At 38.3% G+C, this 24,236-nt stretch overlaps 1 protein-coding gene across 9 annotated transcripts in view; it reads right to left on the bottom strand.

Annotated features, from left to right (window-relative positions):
- LOC138693135 (zinc finger protein 77-like) overlaps positions 1–24,236 on the bottom strand; it is a 55,992-nt gene that overhangs the window by 17,595 nt on the left and 14,161 nt on the right. For 2 of the 9 annotated variants that reach the window (XM_069816798.1, XM_069816797.1), the window contains one exon: positions 1,517–1,602. In XM_069816798.1, coding sequence (XP_069672899.1) covers positions 1,517–1,597 — 81 coding nt within the window. In that variant the 5' untranslated portion in view covers positions 1,598–1,602. Of the gene's footprint in view, positions 1–1,516; positions 1,603–8,079; positions 9,005–18,992; positions 19,096–19,337; positions 19,696–24,236 lie in introns of those variants that run through there. The other 7 variants (XM_069816792.1, XM_069816790.1, XM_069816789.1 and 4 more) reach the window with 7 other exon arrangements.

Consider the following 24,236-nt stretch of genomic DNA (forward strand, 5'->3'; position numbering starts at 1 on the left):
ATCGTACCCCAGCTGCAAAAATCATTTCTGGATGGCAGAGGTGTGTTCCAACAAGACCTGGCACCATGCCATACATCTCGAAAAACTACAGAATTCTTCAACAAGAAGAATATTCAGGTACTCCCCTGGCCAGGCAACTCACCCGACATCAACCCCATGAGAACTTGTGGTCAATTTGCAAAAGAAGAATGCAAAAAATGGATTGTTTTACAAAGGAGATGATTTCTGCCCTCATTGGTGTATGGTTTCGCGATGAAGAAATGAAGAATATTTGTGGAAAATTAGTGGAATCCATGCCAAATCGTCTCAGAGCTGTTATTAGGAACAAGGGAGGCCACATAGATTACTGAGGTATGTCTTAGATCCTTTTTTTTTATCCCGTTTGAGTGTTTTTGCATAAGTAATTACGTTGTTCGGATTAATTTGCACGCTACTGTAGGTCTAATAATTTTGAAAATTATGTACATCTTTACTTTTCATGAAACCAGCTGTTGAAAATGATTTCCACCCATCTAAATGCAAATATCACATTGTCATCGAAGCCTTTTTAGTAGGTTATTTTACGACGCTTTATCAACATTTAGGTTATTTAGCATCTGAATGAGATGAACGTGATGCTAGTGAAATGAGTCCGGGGTCCAGCACCGAATGTTACCCAACATTTGATCATATTGGCTTGAGGGAAAACCCCAGGAGAAACCTCAACCAGGTAACTTGCCCCAACCGAGAATCGAACCCGGGCCACTTGGTTTCACGGCCAGATGTGCTAACCGTTACTCCACAGGTGTGGATGGCATCGAAGATTTTTATACACTTGCTGCAACACATGTTCTACAATTTCACTTATCACTAGTCTGATTTCCTTTCCTACAGCTTCAAAAGGACTATCCGAAAGTTATAGCCCTGGAATAGTCCAAAACTTGAAATTTAAGGTTAGAGCATGTGTGTAATTTTGTAAATTTCTTATTGGTCCACTATTCTTAGAAACTATTTAATATAGGATTATGAAATTTTCATGGCATACATGTCTGACAATTTTAATGATACAAATATTTTAAAATAAATACCTAATTTGTGTTCATTTATCTATGTGGAAAAAATATATGTTTTGAAAGAGAAATTTTCGTTTAATCCTTAGTACCGGTACCAAACTAATTGGTATATTAAGAAGATTATTGAAGTTTTACTTTAGTGTTTTTTGACAATATCACGTTGAAATTCCATGACATCAGTACTACAGAAAATTAATATAAAGTGCATCAATGTAAAGTGGTGTAATTGTAATCTAAAAAATAAATGCATTTAAATTTTAAAAAATTATTTCTGCTTTACTAATCAATTGACAACCATTCTAGGTTAATTCAGTACCTGAAAGTTCTGTCCTTCACCACAAAAAAAATGTGAAAAAGCTATGATGGCTCAACCAAATCTGTGCAAACTATTTCAAGCAATCTTTTTTTTTTTTTTTTTTTTTCATTTTCCGTACAGCATTACAACCTTATTCCCTTGCATTTACCTCAGATAAAGGCTTCTGCTCTCCATCACTTGATCTCACAGCCAATGGGTCGACCTCGTGTTCCGTCTTGATCTCATCCATCACGACTGAAAGAGACAGCAAGGAACTTAACACTCTGTTCCAGACCTTTAGCTCTGAAAATACTCACTAGCTTCTGGTACAAACTACTGCCTGCTCACAGAAGTATGAACATATTTAGTATTAGTTAAGTTCCATTAAAAGGAACTGGTCTAATTTCTAATGACACACTTCAATAAATAACATTGGAATTTGTTTTCTTAATGAAACTGGACAGAAATAACAGCCATTTTGTTGTTCCTGCCAAGTCATATGAACAGCAAATGGTACGGATTTTCATTTCCCATATAGCCACTTTCTCAAATAGTTGTACTGGTGATGCAACAATGTTTTGGAGCCCAGTTTTTATATTGATCACCAATTTTGCAACCAAAGTAGTGAGAGTATGCTGTTTTAATTATTTTTAATCAATGGCGGCTACTTGACTGTTCATCATTCACCCACACGAAGCCAGCTGTGTAAACCAATTTACCGACAAAGTCATTGCCCATGGTCTAGTGCAGACAAGCCTTGGACTACGATAAGATGATGAGATTTGTCGGGGAACAGGAGATCCCGGAGGAAAACCTCTGTGCTATCTGAACTATACAAGTTATAAATCGGGGATATGCCGGGGTTCGAACCCGAGTCCACAGGATTATAAGTCAAGCACTCTAGCCATGGCGGCTAGCTGCTTTAATACTTACTTACTTACTTACAAATGGCTTTTAAGGAACCTGAAGGCTCATCGCCGCCCTCACATAAGCCCGCCAGCGGTCCCTATCCTGTGCAAGATTAATCCAGTCTCTATCATCATACCCCACCTCCCTCAAATCCATTTTAATATTATCCTCCCATCTACGTCTCGGCCTCCCTAAAGATCTTGTTCCCTCCGGTCTCCCAACTAACACTCTATATGCATTTCTGGATTCGCCCATACGTGCTACATGCCCTGCCCATCTCAGACGTCTGGATTTAATGTTCCTAATTATGTCAGGTGAAGAATACAATGCGTGCAGTTCTGTGTTGTGTAACTTTCTCCATTCTCCTGTAACTTCATCCCGCTTAGCCCCAAATATTTTCCTAAGCACCTTAGCTGCTTTAATAATTTTATAAATATTTTCCTTTGGGATTTTGGTGTAAACTTCCCACAAATATGACGAAAATTGCTTGCAACATTATGACACTAACGTCTGTTACTTTTATTCACGTTGAACACTGCTGGCACCCACACTGCTATCTTGCTTCTAATAACACTAATTCATCAAACTAAATCTTCAAACGAAAGTTTCAACCAGAACAATTTTAAAAGAAGCAATAACATGTTTACTAGTATATTTATATTTTAAGATAACACTTCTTTTCAATACAAAAAAAATCAGTTCTGCTCTGGTGCTCCCATCCCAGGCAAGGGTCATCCGGTAACAAAGTTCTGTCTGTACAGGTTTAGGGACTAGGAAATCCACTAAGTGCGAACATTATGAAGTCTAAGAACTATGATTTAAACTGCGTAATTTTTTTATATTAATTTTACAAAATATACGTAAAAAAAGCCGTGGTATTTAGGAGATATTAACTTCGCAATAGTTGGGAATCGAATCGTAAATAAAATCTGCTACCTGGTAGGCTAATTTAAATAAAATAGCTAATTTCTACGTATAAAAATTGACCAAAAACATCCATTAGTTTCCTGGCGGTAAAAATCATGTTCCCTATTCTGATTAATTCAATTTGCAAACATAAACAATTTCATCAGTTCAGCCATAAAAAATATGCTATATATAGCAAGACAAGTAATTCGATTTATAGCATATACAATTCATAAGTTGAGTTGTACAAATGTTATACAATACATAGCAAGTAGAACAATTCAATCTATAATCATAAACAATTCATCAATTGTTGGAAAGTATGAGTATGTAGAAATTTGGTTCATTCATTTCTGAATCTTCTCTCTTGACCTTTCAAAGCTTTAAGATGAGGCAGTCTTGTTGGAAGACAAAGTTGTCTCGCATATTCCAACACACAAAAACCCTTTTCTTGTTTTGTCACCATTTTGTGCATGCACTACACTCGTGCTGCCAACTGGTGTACACAATGCAAACCAGGTGCGTTAATGGTTCTTTTGATGTATTTTAATTTTAGTTGGTTATTTAACGACGCTGTATCAACTACTAGGTTATTTAGCGTCGATGAGATTGGTGATAGCGAGATGAGGCCGAGGATTCGCCACAGATTACCTTACATACACATTACGGTTGGGGAAAACCTAGGAAAAAACCCAACCACGTAATTAGCCCAAGCGGGGATGGAACCCGCGCCCGAACGCAACTTCAGACTGGCAGGCAAGCACCTTAATCGACTGAGCCACGCCGCTGGCTCTTTTGATGTACCATTCATTGTTGTACGAGTAATACTTTGGAGAATATAGCAGTTTGAAAACGAATGATTCTCTTGTAGTAGCCCTGTATATTAAATATCATCTACTGTCATTTTGTCCTTAGGAGTACAATCTTAAGCAGTGCTATTTGAGAAGCGAACTCATTGACATTAATATGTTCGCATACAGCCCGGTACTTTTCTCTTTTCTATATGGAGGTAATTGCCATATTATTTTGCAAGACGTCTGGTTACAGTATTCTACGTATGATTTCACTACTTTCATTGTTGTAAAACTTCATGGCTAAAGTCAACAGAAGAAGGAACAATCCTTATCTCCTTGAAACAGCATTCCATTTTGTTCCAGGAAAAGCTAGAAGTATATTTTCGCAAACAGTAAACAGTCTTTACAACACAACTTCGACTGTTTTAAAATAATAAATATTTCGTCACCTCTGATACTTGTTTTATCAAAGTTACAGAGAATTTTTACGTTCATAAGTGTCAGAAAGGACAACAAACAAATAAACAAACAAACATGTGTAAAATATATATGCAATTTTCAGAGAATCTGTTATTCATTCACTGCAAAACATGTAAGATTGTTTGACATGTTTACACAATTTAATACAGGGTGTAACAACTTTAATGTTTAGAATTTCTGGAACATGTTCCCTGACACGTTCTACGTCGATTAAACCTAACATACCTATATCCAAAGTTCTATAGGTTTGGAGTATTTGTACTCCAAAGTTAAATTTTTGAGTTTAATTTTATCGCTGAATACTGAAAGAAGTAGCACCAATTTCCGAAAGTGACGTGTCTATGTCATTATTTTTATTATTACCATATTACATTTTAATATCAACTACTTGTGAGTATGAAAGAAGCAGTGCAAAGTTGAAAAAAAAATGTCCTTAAGATTCCAAACACTGTACTTCTTGAAATTTGCCAATAGGCACGTGAAAATACCTGTGCACTAGGAATCCTATGATTTATGAACCGTGCTTGATATGCCAAAACAGCTGCTGTTGCATTGCCATCACACAGTCCATACACATAAACTATGTCGGCGTATTCCTGATGTGTGTACGCAAAAGGCATGTTTTAATGGTCAAAACTCAATAAAAAGACTATTCACAATACGGTTTATTTTTCTCACAACTGTTATTTTAAACTGTTGTCTGTTTCGTATCCTTAGCAACCTAAACAATTTTAATTTAATTTCTCTTAAAAGTAAAATTTCCTTCATTGACTGCTTTTCAAATGTTTCTTATGTATCTCTACTTAGTAATGCCATAAAATAGGCCTTGTATAAACGGTATAATGCTTGGAGCTGCAAGAAGTTCTATTTTTTCCAGCTCTGTTATCTCTGTAACCTCCCAATTTCGGATATAGATATGTTAGGTTTAATCAACGTAGAATGTGTCAGGGAATATGTTTCAGAAATTCTAAACATTAAAGTTGTTACACCCTGTATAGTAATAGTACCAGTAAAAGTCGGACGTGCAGGGATTCTAATATTAGAATGACAAGCTCTCAGTTTTGTGTTGAATAGAGAATTGTGTACAATCTGTACGTGATACACAAAACTCAGTAACGTTTTCGAAAAATTTGTGCATTGGACTTGAGCTTTATGATAAAAAATATTCTGTGCTGCAAAATCGTTGCAGGCCTGTGTAACTAGCCAGGTAGCATTTCATCGGTATGATTTCCAAGTATTTATTTCTACACAGCCCCGCATATTCACTGGCTTTATAACTGAGTTTTCACTACGTAATTTCACCCTCAAAGGAGTTGACATAGGGATATATAGGCCTACCTTTTTCCAAACAAAAGTGAAATTTCCGAATTATTTATTAGAATGAACTACTCACAAAGTTTGTCTGTTGAGTTTTTTTTAACTACTATATGATACAGGCCATAGCCCATGGAGGGCAAAGGCCTACCACTAGACTGCGGTCTATTTCCTGTTCCTTGAAAGTGCTGACATGAATACCTGACGGATCTTCATGGCAGGCCAGCAATACCCAGACATGATTTCAGATTACTTCATAGTTTATTTTCACATACAAAAAGCATATTTACCAACTATGCTCCTTGACCCTCAAACGAGTCCAAATATATATACATCATCATCATCATCATCATCCTTCACGAATTAGGCCTCTGTAGACCTATTTCGGCCCCATCTAGCAGTCTTCTAAAAGGTCTTCCTGGTCGACGATGTCCTCTAAGTTTATACTGCATCATAATTTTTGGAATTCTTGAATTTTCCATTCTTCTTACATGATCTAGCCAATTGAATTTGTATCTGCTGATTTTTTCTTCCACGGACTCTACTTCTAATTGTTCTAAAATTTCTTCATTCCTTTTTCGGTCTAAAAGAGTATATCCTGCTGTCCTCCTGAAACATTTCATATCCGTTGCTTTGATTCTGTTCATGTCTTGTTTCTTTAATGTCCAAATCTCGCTTCCGTATAAAAGGGAGGGCAATGCTAGTGTATTATATATTTTTATTCTTGTAGATTTTTGTACTAATTTAGCCTTTTAATGCATTGTTTATTATTCCTAGAATTTGTGTAAATTTGGTAATTTTCTTGTTCACATCTTTTTCATTTTGATGAGATATTTCACAACCCAGACAACTGAAATTTTGCACTTGTTCGAGGCATTGGTTATTGTGTATTAGCTTACTTCTGACTGGGTCTTGTCCTAAAAATGCCATTACTTTTGATTTTTGTGCTGAAATTTCCATTCCAAAATCTTTTAATATTTTATTTAATGTATATAATCCTCTTTGTAAATTATCCTCTGAATTGGAAATCATGACTTGATCATCGGCATAGAGTAAGGTATTTAATGTTACAGCACTGGTTATTTTGATTCCTGATGTGTAGATATGGTTCCATTTTAAAATAATTTCATTTATATAAATATTAAATAAAGTTGGTGAAGTGTATATATATATATATATATATATATATATATATATATACACATGGAATTATCTGCTTTATACCATAAACAATTACAATACAACATCCTTTCGTAACATAATAGCAAATATATTTTCATGTCAAAGGTTGCAAAATGTACTTAATATATGGGAATGTTTCAACCCGAATCAACGACAATATTTTTTTTTTATTTCAATCTGACACAAGTGCAAACAAAAGAAAAATAAATGCAAAGTATATAAAAATTTCTACACTATCTGTTATATCTGAATTTTTATGACTTGCTGTTATGCATGAACGAACTTTCGGATCAGTGCTTCTTCGTTCTTTATTTGAAGATTACTTGTTCCCTTCAAATATCCATTCTCAAAATGTCAAATGATTACTAAATATACTTCAAATGTGACACGAACACATTAACATCTAATAATCTGATCTGCAACAACGCAGCTGACATTCACACTGATTGTGTTCATTATTGTCACTGTTTTGCTTGCAATTAATCACTTATGTTTGTATTTGCATGCAAGGCAAGCAGTGAACACAATTAGTTAGGGGATATTAAAATTACATTACGTTGTATTTAGTATTTATTTATTTAACCTGGTAGAGATAAGGCCGTCAGGCCTTCTCTGCCCCTCTACCAGAGGATTACAACTATAATATGAACAATAAAATTATACAATTAACATTAAATTTACAATTACAATAAAAATTAAAGTACGACAAGATTACCTGATTAATGAAAGCTAGACATTTTATCATAGAAGTTAAGAACAAAGAATATTTTTGTATTTACTGAATTACAAATTAATTGCAATAACAAAAATCTGTAGTAATGAAATTACCGGATATTGTGTGAGAGCTAAGCATGTAGCTGCTCCCTTGTAATAAAATTCTACTTTTTGATCTTTAAAATGCAGAAGGCATTAACAGGTTAAGAGGATTTATGAAAATCACCATTTCAACTTGGGCCCATTATCAACTCTTAAAATATTATAAAAGAAGGCAGCAGGATAAACAACGGCACATAAGATTTTTTTGTAAATCTACTAACTATAACATTGGAGAGACACACATATTGCAGGCCTGCACTGTTATACGTATCACATAAGGAAATTAGAACCAGCGAATTTGAATCTACCCTCAACAAGGGCTCCTTCTCACCTGCAGCAGTGTTACCAGTCGATTGTACAACCAATGGGTCGTCCTCAGATTTCTTGTTGATCATTCCATCACAACTGAAAAGTGATTGGCACTCATATGCAGAACATTGGTTACAACATAATGCAGTTGAAGAGCAAGAGGCGCATTCTTGTATTCCTCTTGAAAATACATCGGTGTTCTACATTCCATTAGCATCTGAGAAGAGTGAAGATCCAATAAACGCCATTTCTTGGGGAATATAGAAGAAAATTGAGGAAACTCCTGTGCCAATTGTCTACTCGAGTGCAGAAATAATTGGCACCGGAGTTTCCTTACTTTTCATCTCTGATAAGACATCACTGCATTCTGAGTTTAACTCAGTCATGTGCAGATCCAGTAAATTCCCTTTCTGCAGAACACCCTAATATCACACATGACTAATTCATATTTGTCTTTTAATATTAAAAAATTAATTCCTATCTACATTTTCATCCGTGACGAACTATTCTCGCACTGCAATATATTTACGAATAGCCCTTATTATTGTGCGGTATGAAGTATTTCAGATTAAATGTTTATGCACGCACACACAAGCACCTATAGAAACTTTCCACATAACGGGTATTTCCGGTCTATGAAAGGAGACTGAATATTGATCCAAACAGAAAAGCAATCCAAGTAAATTTTGCCCACAACTTGAAAGAAATGTAGAAGGACACACAGGAAAGTTCTCGACAACTAATCCAATGCTTTTATTTACGTCACTATCTTGGAGGAACGCACCATTTGATGCATCAGAGTGGGGAACTACAGTAATGCAGCAAAAGTAAACTTTTCTCTCAGGAATGGAGAAATTAACTGAACTGTGAGTCTAGCGCAGTGTCAGTCATTCATGATTTGTTGTATTCCATACATCCTACATCACTGCAGCCTTGAAATGTGAACCAAGTCAAAAACTACATAAAATAAAATTATAGTACACAGATAATAGCAATCTACAAGAATAAACAATTTATCATCAGTCCTGGCTCATGCCCACGAGACACTCCAGTTAGTTAGTGGGGTTTAAAAAGGGTGCTTCAGCTACTATAGCTATGCGCGCCCTTAACTAAAATTCTTCAAAAAGAAACAAATACACAACACTACAATAAGCTGAATGCTAAAACGAAGTAAAAAAAACGTTGTCATGGTAAAAACGAGGTACACAATGCAGTACCAACAAGGTGATTCACAAAAATCATAAAACTTTGCAGTGCTCACACCCTAAGTGGTATTCAAAACGAAACAATAACATTATAAAACAAAGACCACCAGAGACAAATTATATAGCATATTTCAAAATAATATAATTTCATAAAATATTCGAATGTAAAAGATCCAAAATGTAAAGTATGCAAAAAAACAAATATAAAGGGTCCAGAGGATAAGCAAAACCGGTCAATAAAATTAAATCACCCTGTGAAGTTTTGTATTCGATAGAAAACTCAGAACTGCATTAGCACAATTAAAACCATATCCAAGGGCGTCACGTAGAGTCGGCTGAATTGCATATTGTCGACGGTTATTGTCATATTTCCTACATTGCAATAAAATATGCTCAAACGTAATTGGTAACGGCATATCTCACACTAAAAATTCAGGTTTGCCACGTAGGAGATGGCCAAGTCTCCGTTAACAGTGAACAATCCTCAGTCGAGGGAGTAAAACTTCTTCCTGTCATCATGCTCTTGTTGACGAATCCAAAGCTCGGAGTATTTTTTATACTTCGTAATTTATTTCGCTCTTTTGCAGACCATTCCCCTTTCCATTGTTATCATATTGTATATTTCAAGAAATTTCGACTATCTTACACCTCTCGTGCCAATACATCTCAGAGCCGTTCATAGCACTGTCCCTTGCTGCAGCATCCGCTGCCTCATTACCAGGGATTTCGACATGACCCAGAATCCACACTACTCCAATCTCAGAATCAGATCTGAGGAGAGTGTGGAAAAGCCCCTGGGTTCTCAAAACAAGCGGATCATCAGAATTTAACGGTGCAGAGACTGAATGGTGCTTAAAGTGACGGAGCAGATAAGAATCTGCACCGGGGTTGTCAAATTCAAAACAATAAAGATCTGCAACAAGCATAAAGTTTGGAACTAAACACACCGGTATATTAGCTCAATTTATATTGAAATATTTGTCCACTTGTAATGAAGCAACAAGCAACAAACATCCATCAGTAAACGCCAAAGAATAATTTGAGAACTGCGATGAAAGTTCACTAAAACAAAGTCTATAAACTAAAACTGGTGTAAAATTCTTAAAACTTCGGCTTAGACTTACATTAAACATGGGAGCGCCGTTCGACTATAATAGAGTAAGACCCTAGCAACTTGGTTTTCAACAGCGTCTCACTCTGTTTTGGAGATATAGTCTCGATGAGCAGACTACCGTTGCGTAGTTGAGTTGCATTTTTGACCTTCCCAACGAGTCTGTCGAGTGAGCGTCTCATGTAAAATGGACTAATGTTTTTCATAGTTTTTTCCGTTCCGTCCAAGGTGATACTGATAAACTTCGGAGGCGGCATTTTAACTGTTACTCTCTCAAGGTCCAATTCCATCGCAATTTTTGTCATATGACCACCAGTCGTGTCTATTCCGGTCTTCTGTTTTTTATTATTCTTTTTTGTGGGAGGGGGAGAAGAGCGCGAGGAAAGTTAAACTTGCCCCCCCCCCACGGAACCGTCGGCGTCAGCCTGCCACCGAGGGGGCGAAAGAAAAAGACACCTAAAAAATTCTTCGCAGTCTGTGACGGCTATGAGGACCCCCCACAGCCCGATCCCAAGCAACCCACCTTACGCAAGTTACCCTTCAAACTGGGCATTACACACCTAATGGCAAGTCTTACACCAGAGGAGTGTCTCAGGTTTATGCCCCTACCACAGGAATAACCGCCCGTGGCTCCCCACTCTATGCTGAACAATCCCAGGACTATCCAGCTTCAGGGGACTTGTGGTTGATTACACTGCGACACCCATACATCAGCGGTAACACGTCGGAGCGATATATCTGCGCCAGCGAGCAGAGTCGGTCACCAGGACGTCTAAATCGCACCAGGCCCCCATTGGGGCTCTACGTGAGTGTACTTGACGTCTGGTCCGGGCTCGGCACCTAAATTTGCATATAGGGGCAGTATGAAGGGTCCACTATTGCTTCGTTGCTGGGCACCCTGTCGGGCCACAAAAGTCGGAAGTCGCGCTCGAAACCGTGGGACAGGACCACGGAGATAGGAAAGATCCCCGCTGGTGAGACGGGAGTTATAAGCCTAAGAACCTTAACTTAAGAATGAATGTAATGAACTAAAAGAGGAAGAATAATGTAGCTTCACCAGGCATTCTTAACAAATCCCGTCATGTAGGCGGACGTGGCAAGTCTATACAGAGGGGATGGAGAGGTGAAAATGGCTGTGATGATGTGGTGGGCGTTCTGTATGCATGGTGGCCAGCAAATAGAAATACAGTGATTATTAAGATGAGAGAGCAAAAAGGGCTGGGTGGTGATAACACGACAAACGTACGAAAAGAACAGTACGAGAGCCACAAACTTGGAGGAACCAACCTCGACCGGAATTTCCTGCATATTATATTTGTGAAGCAACAATACCTCTTAAAAAAATATCAGCACTCTTATTCACTCTGCAAAGATAGTGAAAAATCCCCCTGAAATTAGCCACAGTGAAATGAAACAAGTAAAAGACAGCATTCTTAGGGGCAGACATGAACACTGCTTTCCTCCTGAAAATATATGAGTGTTCCACATTCTGTTTCCATCGGGATGATTGGAGATCCAGCAAACCCTATTTCTTGGAGAATATAAAAGAAAACTAAGGAAACTCCAGTGCCGATTGTTTACTCCTGTTCCGAAATAATCGGCACCGGAGTTTCCTCACCTTTCACCTCTGAACTGCATTCCGTCTTTGAGTTACACAGATCCAATAAATTCCCTTCCTGGAGAACACACAAACATCACAAGTGCCAAAATTTATACTGGATATTTCGAGTGTCTCTTTTATCCAGTGATGAACTACATATCATGATGATTACGGCTAGGATTTTTATGGCATAAAAATTGTTAAAATATGCATTTGTGACCTCAAAATTCCAGGAATATGTTCTATAATATAAAAAAATGTCATAACAAATTTCAATATTATTTTATAGTTTACTTCGAAAGCATAAACTATACCTAGAATGACAACAAGAAGAGATAGAAGTGATATTTAAGGAATTTTGAGGAATATAAAAGTTATTCAAAACAGAAAATGCTAATTCATTTTCATAAACTTTTACTGTACCTATATTAGTTAGTTAGTGGAGTTTAAAAAGGGTGCATCAACTACTATGGCTATATCTGCCCTTATCTAAAATTCTTCAAAATTAAAACAAGCAATACATAAACTGGAAGCTAGTACGAAACTACAACATGGTGTCACAGTGAAAACGATGTAGTCACCACAAGTGACTCTTAAGGAATTATAAAAGTGAGCAGTTCTCAAAACCAAGGTAGTATTTCAAAAGAGACAATATCATAATAAAACAAATACCACCAGAGATAAATTATCTGGCACATTTAAAACAATAAAATGTTATAATATATTCGGATGTAACAGGTCCGAAATATCAAGTTTCTTAAAAACATATACTAAACAACAAATGTAACCTCCGGATGTAAAGGGTAAGAAGGATAAGTATAACGGGTCAATAAAAAATTAAATCACTCTGTCAAGTCCTGTATTCGATAAAAATCTCAGAACTGCATTTGTACAATTAAAGTCATTTCCAAGAGCATCACGCAGAATCGGCCGAATTCCATATTGCTGGCGGACACGGTCAAATTTTCCGCAATGCAATAAAAAATGTTCCACCGTAAGTGGAACACGGCACGTATCACACTACGGCTGAGGCTCGCCATGTAGGAGATGGCCATGTGTCAGATGACAGTGGCCAATCCTCAACCGGGTGAGTAAAACATCTTCGTATCATAACGCTCTTGTGGACGAATCCCAAACTTGAGCAGTATTCTTTATTCTTCGTAATTTGTTTCCCTCTTGTGCAGACCATTCTCCTTCCCGTTGCCACCATATTTTATATTTCAAGTAGTTTCGAATGCCCTGCCACCTCTCGCGCCAATATACCAGAGAGCCATTCAGTGCACCAGCCCAGGCTGCAGCATCCGCGGGAGTTGGAAATATATCAACAATTTCTACAGGACTGGTAGTCATTACGCCACTGTTGAAAAGTCCCGGAATTACAGAATTACGTTTCCCCATTATTCGGCGAACTTTGTCCCATACAATGTTACCTGGGACGTTCTTTTTCAATGAAGTGACGTAGTTTGTCTAGAACGTCTCCTTAGCATCGCACACAGTGCGACGATCTTTGGCTCGAAGACATTTGAACTGGATAAAATTTTCTTGGGTCGGATGGCGCTCAAATTGGCATAAGGCAGGTTTGCGGTTTTGGGTTCAAATGTGGATGTCTATCATAGACAAAATACCGTAAGCCAAAGGTAGAAGTGTTGCTTCCCCAGAATTCAGGGTAAGAAGATTGAAACGGGTACATACTTCTGCTATTTTATTTCCTCCGTCATCATCAGAATTTGAGCCCCAAGATTGGTGGGATGCATTGAAATCCCCCACTACCAAATATGAGCAGGTACCTGTATCAGTATGGCTTCTATTTCATTTACTGTGAAAGGTGTATTAGGGGCTAGGCTATATACACACAAATTATGGAAAACTCAATGTTAGGTAATGTTATTTTGGCATCTATGCATTGATGTAGAGTGCTAATATTCATGTCAGAGTCAAAGATATTTTGGTGGAGTAGGAGGGCACAACCTCCATTGGTACGAATATTGGCAAGATGATCGTACCAGTGAACACAGTGTCCTGAGATATTCAGGGAGTTTTCAGGTCGCAGATGTGTCTCCTGAAGACATAAAATAGCAGGGTTCTCTCGATAGATCAATTGTTGTAATTCTGTGTATTTCGTGCGTATACCATTCACATTCCATTGTATATTAATCATCACGAGGAGTTAATCATGATGGTGGCTTTACAGGGGATTTTTTCTTCTGCTTTTTTCTATGACTTTGTGCCTTAGACTGCGACAGATTACTTTTCGATTACGGTGACTTGCTTGCAGCCCGTCGCTCTCCTGACCCTGATCTCGATCGTGTTCTACATTTCTCATTCTGACGAGGAGTGCGACGTCGTGACGTCCTCACAGGCACCGAATCTGTCTGGATCGTCACAGTGACAATCTTTTTTGGTTTATAAGACCTGATTTTAAGGCCACAGCTGTCATCCGAGTCGTCAGTCTGAGTGGCAGCGTCAACACATGTCTGGGTTGCGTTCTCAGTTCGCTTCCCAGGTAGATCTTCAAGAGATGGCGTTTGTGTTGCCATATTTATACCCTCTGTTGCCCTCAGCAATAATGAAGCATATTTTTCTCTACGTTTCTTTTCGTCTTCGAGAATACGTTTATGCGTCTCGAAGAAGGTAATATCCTCTTATCCTTCTTGAATTGCCTTCTCTGTAATATATTTCATGCAGTCTTTAGAGTTAGTGCTATGGACCCCATCACAATTCACAGTGTACGGCGTTGGGACATGGGGTGTTCCCTTGGTCACCACTGCAGCACTGTGCACATATGATGTTCGTGCTATGTTTCTGAGTATGTCCGAACCGTTGGCTCGTAAAGCATCGCATTGGGTACGGCACATATGGTCACGCTCATACCCTACAAACATATACTCCGGTAGGACAGATGTTCCAAAGGTCAAGAACACAGTGCTGAGGGGATAAGTCCGTCTGTCCCGCTTACGTAACATGCGGTAAGCTTTGGACACGGACTGTTTCGCGAGCTCTTGCTGCATTTCTTCATCCTACAATCCGTCCAAAGCGTCTGTGTGTACCACTCCCCGCGTGGTATTCAGCAAGGAGTGTCGTTCTACTATGATAGGGTAAGACCCCAGCAACTTCGCCTTCAGCAGCGTCTCGCTTGGTTTGGGAAATAATGTCTCAACCAGTAAGCTGCCGTTGCGAAGTCTAGTTGCGTTCTTGACCTTCCCCACAAGACCGTCGAGTACGCATCTCACATAGAATGGGCTAATGTTCTTCATTGTTTTTTCAGTTCCGTGTAATGTGATACCAACATTTCGGAGGCGGCATTTTTACTTTTATATTTCAATTTTCCGTATGCATAGCAATATTCGATTGACCACCAGGTACTGTGCTTTGTTCTTGTTCCTGCTTTCTTTGTTTTAGAGGAGAAGAGGAGCGCGAGGACATATTGATTTGCCCCCCCCCCCTACGGAACCGTCGGCGTCAGCCTGCTACCGAGGGGTGGGGCGTAAGAAACAGACACCTAAAAAATTCTTCGCGGTCTGTGCAGGCCATGGGGGCACCCTCCCCACAGCCTCATCCCAAGCAACCCATGTCAAGCAAGTTACCCTTCAAACTGGACATTACACATTTAATGGTAAGTGTCACACCAGAGGCGTGTCGCATTTTATGCCCCTACCATGGGAATAACCCCACTCTATACTGAACACAACCGCCGGACTACTCGGCTAGCTCTGACCCACCCACCAAAGCTGGAGCAGTCCGAGATCGCACGCAGCTTCAGGGGACTCGTGGTTGATTAAACATCGACACCCATAAGTCAGCGGTAATACATCGAAGCGATATATCTGCCCCAGCGAGCAGAGTTGGTCACCGGATCGTGTAAATCGCCCCGGGCCCCCACTGGGGCTCTAGATGAGTGTACTTGACCTCTGGTCCGGGCTCGGCACCTAAACTTGCATATAGGGGCAGTATGAAGGGTCCACTATTGCTTCGTTGCTGGGCGCCCTGACGGGCTACACAATTCGGAAGTCGCGTTCAAAACCATGGGACAGGACACGGAGATAGGAAAGATCCCTGTTGGTGACATGGGAGTTATAAGCCTAAGAACCTTAACCTAAGAATTAATATAAATAACTAGAAGGAGAAGAACAAAGCCACACGAGGCGTTCTTCACAAATCTCAACATGGTGGCAGTTGTGGCAAAACTAACAGTGGGGATGGAAAGATAGCTGTAATGATATGGTGGGCATTCCGCATGCAAGATAAATAGAGATGAGAAAGGAGAGAGGACGCAGAGGGTTGGATGGTAAGAAAACGATAAATGTATTGAAAGAAATGCACGAGCACCACCACTGCACTCCCCGGTCACCAACTTAAAGGAACCCACCTAGACCGGTCTACGTGAATTTACATGACTATAGTGGTCGGGGCTCCGCACCTAGACTTGCATATAGGAGCAGTGTGAAGGGTCCACTATTGCTTCATTGCTGGTCCTGTTAGGCCACACATTTCGGAAGTCGCGCTCGAGACGGTGAGACGGGAGTTACAAACCTAAGAAACTTAACCTATGAATGAATATAAATAACTAGAAGAGGAAGAAATATATGGTCTTACCGGAGAATCTTAACAAATCTCGTCATGTAGGCGGACATGGCAAAAACAAAACAGTGGAAATGGAGAGGTGAAAATGGCTGTGATGACGTGGTGGGCGTTCCACATAGAATGGTAGCCGGCGGAGAGTAATATAGTGTTGAGAAGAGAAGAGAGAACAAAAAGGGCGGAGTGGTGATAAGTCGCTATGTGCAAAAGGAAATGCACGAGAGTCACCACTGCATCCCCTGGTCACCAACTTGGAGGAACCCACCTCGACTGGATGTACCAATATTATGAGACCTGAGTTACAATGTCCAATGAATACCTTGTGCAAATTTTCAAATTAAAATGATTGTCTATTGCCAGCTGTTGTCTACTGTTAAATGGGAGCATATTTAAAATGAACAATATCACCTGATTCTTAATTTTCTCTCTGCCCCTCACACACACTCACCTCTTTATAAAATTAAGCAACAAAGTGGTTTTCACTAGTTCCACATCCAGTTATAAATCTCCCAACTTCAAATGAGTTAAAACTGCATATTACCAGCTATCAAAGTCTGGGGAATTCCATGAACAGAGAACATCTTCTTAAACTGTTCTACAGCTCATGTGATGTTTTACTACTTAATGGTAATATTTCAAACCACTTTTAAAAGTTAACTATGATCATCAGATAGTCTTCATTCCCAAGTGTGCTTACTTCTGACACACTGCCATTTAACACTGATTCTTTAGCATTACACTGTTTATACTTTTCACACATCCTGCAACTGTTTACTTCTACTCACACGTAACCAGTAGTACAATTTCTTTGCCTTTTTTTTTATATATATTCCAAAATGTATGACATGTATTGTACTAAATATTTTGCTCCTTAATGTATAAAGAGTTACCAATACATTTGCATAAAACATTAAATTTTCTTTTACATATGACAATAATTTAATGGATCAAAGAAATATTTGGCTAATGCTGAAAAATGGAGATATTTACTATACTTATGAAAATCAATATGATACATTAAAAGAGTTTGTAATGGATGGAAGGGAAAGAGGCTTGGTAATAAAACAAACTTATGACATATTTCATGGATTAAACGAGTTATAAAATAGTACATTATGCAACGAGCCTATAATGATAGTAATTAAGAATCGAGTATGGATATTTATGAAACGAGAGCAAGCGAGTTTCTAGCTTCTTAATTACCATTATAGGCGAGTTTCATACGACTTTTTATGCTCGACCATATTTCCAACTTGAAATTACCGGTATTCAGATGTATACATTTTATTTGTAGGTATCTGACAAGATCGGAAGTGACCTAGTTCTAGGTCGTGAATTGTGAGATGTGCGCAGACGCGAAAGTATTGATTTTTTCCGAGGAACAATAATGTCATTAACCTTGACGTAGTCCCGTTAAACTTGATAATATTATAATATTATAACCTTGATTATTGAATTCGACATTGAAAAACGAGATGACAAATTGAATTTATTTGAATATTATTTACAATTAACGCTAATTATTATAGTAACAGAACATAACCTTCTGCGACAGTATTGGATTTCCAGCCTCAGTGCCTTTTCGCTAATTCTCTTTCGATTGCATATCCGAGAATAATCGATACTTGCGGATTTATAACGGTACAAAGCTGACTTGTCATTGGCTGAACACATGTAAGCTGAGTTATCATTGGCTGAAGACCTGTACTTTAATGAGTAGGTGTACTTTAATGACATACATTAAAGGACTGCTACCGGGTGTATAATTAGTACATTTCGGCATGGTCGAGCAAAAAGATACAATTATGATCACACATTTCTAAACAGGAGAAGATAAGAATGGGTCAGTCATATGAAGGGTACACGGGAAAAACGATCAAGGTCCATCAAAAATCGAAATTGAGTTAATAATGCTATCTTACAGTGGAAAGGAAATACTATCATGTGGTCTAGCCAGTAATAAGAAATCATCGTTCTTGACATTCCACTACGTCAATTTCTATTAAATACACACATAACAAAGTATTAAGTGCTTCAACTTTAAAATTAGTTTTTCTCGAAACTTTCTAAAATGGACCTTGATCGTTATTCCCGTGTACCCTTCATATGATAAGGTTGGAGCAGAGGAGACATGCCTTCCAGGAGGAGGACCAGCATGGATGGGGCAACAGTTCAAAGGGGCAGGACAAGAGCGGTTACATTTCGTGAATGACAAGTAACAGCATCAGCAGTAGTTGCGTGTGAGTGATGGCAGTTTTAGGGTTTTATGCAATTTTAACACACAAATGCGAATAGTACTGAACTGATCTCTAGGCGACAGTGCTTCCACATATGAAGAAGAAATGCCATAACTCAATACAAATAATTATATGTGTTACGTCATTATTTAACTCTAGGAGTAAATTCAATGGCAGCGATGAATACATGCAAACTACACTCACCTTACAATCAAGGCTTCATTCTCGTCTGCAACTCCTCCTTTTACAACACACGACTCTGAGAGGATCAATAAAAGGGAGGGATGACGCAACATTATCTGCAGGGCTAGAAATAAAATCCCATTGAATTCAAGTAGAATGTTCAGGAGAAGACAGTGTTAGGTGTGATTTTAATTGGTTTCTCCTATTTGCCTCACCAACAGTTCACTATTACTATATTAAACACGTCCATCACCAGCATCACTGTAATCTTATTGCAACATAAAACAAAATAGTAGAGTGAGTTATAGAAGACGACCATACAGTGATGGACTAATTTCATTTTTATCCAAATGTGATCAACTTTACCTCAAGTGTCTCCAACCAGAAACAAGACACCAAACTCTAACGTAGCATGTGTTGCACCACGGGCCTGTATATGAGTTATACCAACAATATAAAGTTGCTGCTGTATCACAATTTTGTCCACCATTTTCACTTGCTACATTGTGAACATGGAACTCCTGTGTGCAGATTTCAAGCGCAAGCTATTTTACTAATACGGCAAAATGTTCTATAGCCAGATGAGAATGCCAGGAAAATGTATTGCAATGACTTACCTGCACATAATTATGTATTTCAGTGACATCTTAGACTGAGAACAAAACTTCGTTTTCAGATGAAATAGACTGTCACTGTTCACGCAGTCTGGAGAATCAACAAGTCACTGTGAACAAACAAAAGGTCCCTGACATGTTTGGCCATATGACTGGGCAGCTAGTCACAATCACTGGGACATAACTGCAGTTTCAATACGATTGTGGCCATCATATGGAAAACCGAACTAGATTTCTACACAGCCTCAGAATGCAGAGGATCTCCAGAGTTACTGGAGGAGATTCTTGACATGTCAATGGTACAGTGGTATCAAATTTCACTGGATATGAATATTTTTATGGAATAACTAAGAGAGTGTTTCAGAGAAAACAACGATGTATTCCTGAGTAGTTTTTATATGAGCTGAGTGGAGACCCAACTAACGCCATTTCTTGGAGAATACAGAAGAAAACCGAGGAAACTCCAGTGCCAATTGTCTACTCGAGTGCCGAAATAATTGGCACCGGAGTTTCCTCACCTTTCATCTCTGACAAGTGATCACTGCTGTTCGTGCTCGCTAAGTCACGTCAGGTCCAATGAATTTCCTTCCTAGAGAACACACGGAGATCATAACTAATTCATAATTCAGGGTCTGAAATTAATTTCAAGTGCTGAACTACATAAGACTGAATGATGACGATTAAAATGTATAAATATTTATGTATAGCCATTTATATCACAAAATAGTGAATGTTTATACACCACACATACCCAAGCATCAAATAAAACTATCACACCTAGTGGGTACGTCCATTCTATGAGTGGAGATTTGAGAATACTTCACCGAACAGAAAACAAATCCAAACAAAAAATTTGCTTATACCTAGGAAGAAATGAAGAAGTACAGACAGGTGAGCTCTCGTTGACAGTACATAGCAGCCAGCTGAGATTGAAAAAATAAAAATGTGTTCATTCACAGACGATAATGGTGACTCACGACAGCAATTTTACGAAGATTTATGCAGTATCACACAAAACACTGTGCTGCACTATTAGCAACTTAAACACATTACTTTCATGTAATATTGTAAAATACAGGGAGGGCAAGGCGAATTGAAAAGTGAATATTAGGCACTTCCCTAACAATTTATCATTCAACTCCCTCACTGTATTGCTGAACAGGAAACAAGAGACCCAATAATGAATATCGTTCTTGTGATGTGTTATCAGTGGTCAGAAAGCATCTCCATTGTTAATATGAGTCTATCACTCACAGTTTGTGAATGGTAATGGGCTATCAGCCCTTGCAGAGAAGTGCTGAATTACAGAATTAGTCGAAAGTCACGAAAGATTGCAAAGTCCGGCATTTCTGTTAAAAAGTAAGTTTATACATGTGAAAAACATGAACACTTTCGTTCATAAAAAATGCTATTTATTTTTCATAAGACTTGTCTCGATTAATTCACTATTGCTGCTATGACAAATTAAGACAAAGCGATAGGAACACTTCACGTCACATGTCCATGGTGTTAGGGTGAAGTCCCTGGTATTTCATGGACATGAAGCATTCTTCTCCCTGGAAGCCATCTTTCAAAGCAGCTTTTCAAATGACTCAAATCGTTTATCTGTTCGTGATTTAGGCATGTGATAGTATTCGTGTTAAGTCCACAGATGGCAGCATCATTCTATAAATGCGAATAAGCCTTACTATGGATATAATAGAGGTATGAGAATCTTCAGGAAGAAGCACTTCCGGCAGTTTTCACCTATATAGAAAAAACTTTATGATATCACATGCATTAGAGGACCCTGCAAATTATGCAGATTTGGAGACTCTAGGGCAGTGGGGCAGTTCATCGCAGAGCAGTATTTCGAATCCAATTAGGCACCACCTCGACCGACGTTCAGACTTATTGTATGACAAATTTATCAACATCTTACACGTTTAGCCACCGGCGTGGCTCAGTCGGTTAAGGCGCTTGCCTGCTGGTCTGAAGTTGCGTTCGGGCGTGGGTTCGATCCCCACTTGGGCAGATTACTTGGTTGGGTTTTTTCCGAGGTCTTCCCCAACCGTAATGTGAATGCAAGGTAATCTATGGCGAATCCTCGGCCTCATCTCGCCATCACCAATCTCATCGACGCTAAATAACCTAGCAGTTGATACAGCGTCGTTAAATAACCAACTAAAATTTAAAAAAAATCTTACATGTACCAGTATATTATTTATGTATGTGGTACATGTTCATGTGGATAAAATGTTTGGAGTTTAAAAGTATGCATTGATAACATGCACAAAATCTCCGATATTCTATATCACTGATGATATGAGTTTAGGCTGAAGATGCTAGAGAGCTGTTTTTCCAAGGAATATGTAATTTATCTCCTAATAAATTCAGAATATTTTATGTTTAAAATAATCACATAAGAAAGGTATTTGCAAAACCTGTGACCAGGTGTGGGGAAAAAATTGCGGCATCTGTGATTAACTTACCACAGTTCTCGGTCTCCTATCACTTACAAGGGAAGATTTTGAACCTCCCGAAGAGAATCGTCACGAAACTTTCTGGAGTGGACAAGCATGAGACCGAAGTAACTGGTGTGAAGTGCCACACTTCACAATTGCCTGTAACCCCTGCTACATGGCTTATGAAAGTGGAGCGCGCAACTATAATAGTTGCAGGCATAAAGTGTCTAATACAATTCAACTGTGAGATAAGAGACATGTAAATCATGAGAGAGATTATGTACAACAAAGTTACAAATATCATATACATAGGTCTACCTCATTCCATGTCATAGTAATGTGGTGTGAAAAGACAGTGTTGCAAGCAGCGTTGAATGCTGCATCACGAACAGATACTGACGACACTGGAATCAGAGTCAGGAATGTAGGATGTGTCATAAAGAGCAAAATTTATGTCCAACACATTATGGAACATAAGAGATGTGTTCTGTGTCACAGCAAATCATAGCTTAGTACTGTGGTACACTCAATTGATCATACACAAATTGAAAATGATTCTGTCATACGATTCTTCCCATCATAACGTATGTATTCTTCAATGCATCATCCAAAAAGTTCACATGGGCGAAAGAATTAGATGTAAAGAGGTTGACAGTACTTGTTGGTTTTAAGTGATGTGATCTTCGTCTACAAATATATGTCACTGTTGCTGAAGACTTTGTTCGACAAACTCGTGCTGGCTTGACAGGACCATGAATCCAGCAACAGAGGCGATACTGCCAATAATTCTGACTCCAATACTTTACACATCCAGGACAGTATGACAATTGTTGACATTTTACCACTGTTGCTGCAGTCGTATTCTATAATTAGAGGTTGGTTATATTATAGTGTTTCGGAAACACGTTTGCCAAATTTACTGCCTGCTTCCTGAAAGCAGAAGTACAGTTTCTTTGCAAAGCATCTTGACATTGAAATATGCACCTGAATGGGCAGTACATGGAACGCATTGCACACTAGGTTCAATCGCCATGATGATGTCCTGTTTGACGTGACTTCATATTCAAATCGATTCTGGTTTGTATTGCACACTATGTCAAGCTGTCTTGAAATTTAAATCCTTAAAATCGAATGTTAATATACTCAGCCAGATTTGAAACGAAAAACTGAAGAAAAGTCATATCATTCCTCCGTTACCGAGCAGTGCAATACGAGCGCATATGAATCAGGCAAGGAATTTTAAGAATGTATTGTGACTTCGATATGAGGGTAGCAAAGAACTTTCAACATGCCTACAGTGCAATACTTGCGTGGATATCATGACATAAAGAATGGATTATTAGCTATATTAAGGGATAAACTTCTAAGAACACTGTTAGATAATATCAAAAGTGCTGGATATTTTAGAATTATAGTAAGTGAAATAACAGACACTGTCACCAAAGAGCAATTCAGCATTTGTTTAAGTTCCGTTCACACTTCATTGGAGATAGAACAACATACTTTACAGAAATTACCACAGCTGAGACTCTGTTTGATATTATTACTATATTTCATTTGTCTGCATCTAACTGCAGTAGATAATGTTATGATGGTAAAACTAACATGGCCAAATTATATATATAGCGGTCTGCAGAGAAACTTAATGGAAATATAAAGCTCTATAGGTCTATGTGCACTGTTTTGCACACTCTTTAAGCTTAGCACTACAAGTCATTGTAAAGGCAATCCCGGATTGTCGAGATCTATTGAGTGTTATGAAAGATTTAATGCATTTTGTCAAAGGTTAGCCTAAAGGTAGTTGGCTCCACAAGCCAGAGGCCATTCTGTCCTGCAAGGTGGGCAGTTAGGTAGCCTACTTCGCAATTTTTTCAGTTTTGTTGAATTTTACAAAACCTGAAGAATTTTTTGTTAACATGTCAAAAGGTGACACTTCAGATGCTGGTGCTAAAGCAAACGCGTTAATTCATATGCAGACTTCTGATTTATTTTTTATTTTGTCACTTTGGTCGCATTGATACAGTAAACATAGCAGTACAGAAAAAGTCTCTATATTTTGAGGAGGCCAAGAAGATGATTCTCAACACAATGAAAAGGATTACATTTCTAAGAAATAATTTTTAAATTATTCTAAACTGACAGAACAGCAAAAGGAAAAGACATAAATGTTAATTATCCGAAACTACCTTGTCAAAAAAAATCCTAAG

This window comes from Periplaneta americana, chromosome 17 (genome assembly GCF_040183065.1).
Source record: "Periplaneta americana isolate PAMFEO1 chromosome 17, P.americana_PAMFEO1_priV1, whole genome shotgun sequence".
Classification (NCBI taxonomy): Eukaryota; Metazoa; Arthropoda; class Insecta; order Blattodea; family Blattidae; genus Periplaneta; species Periplaneta americana.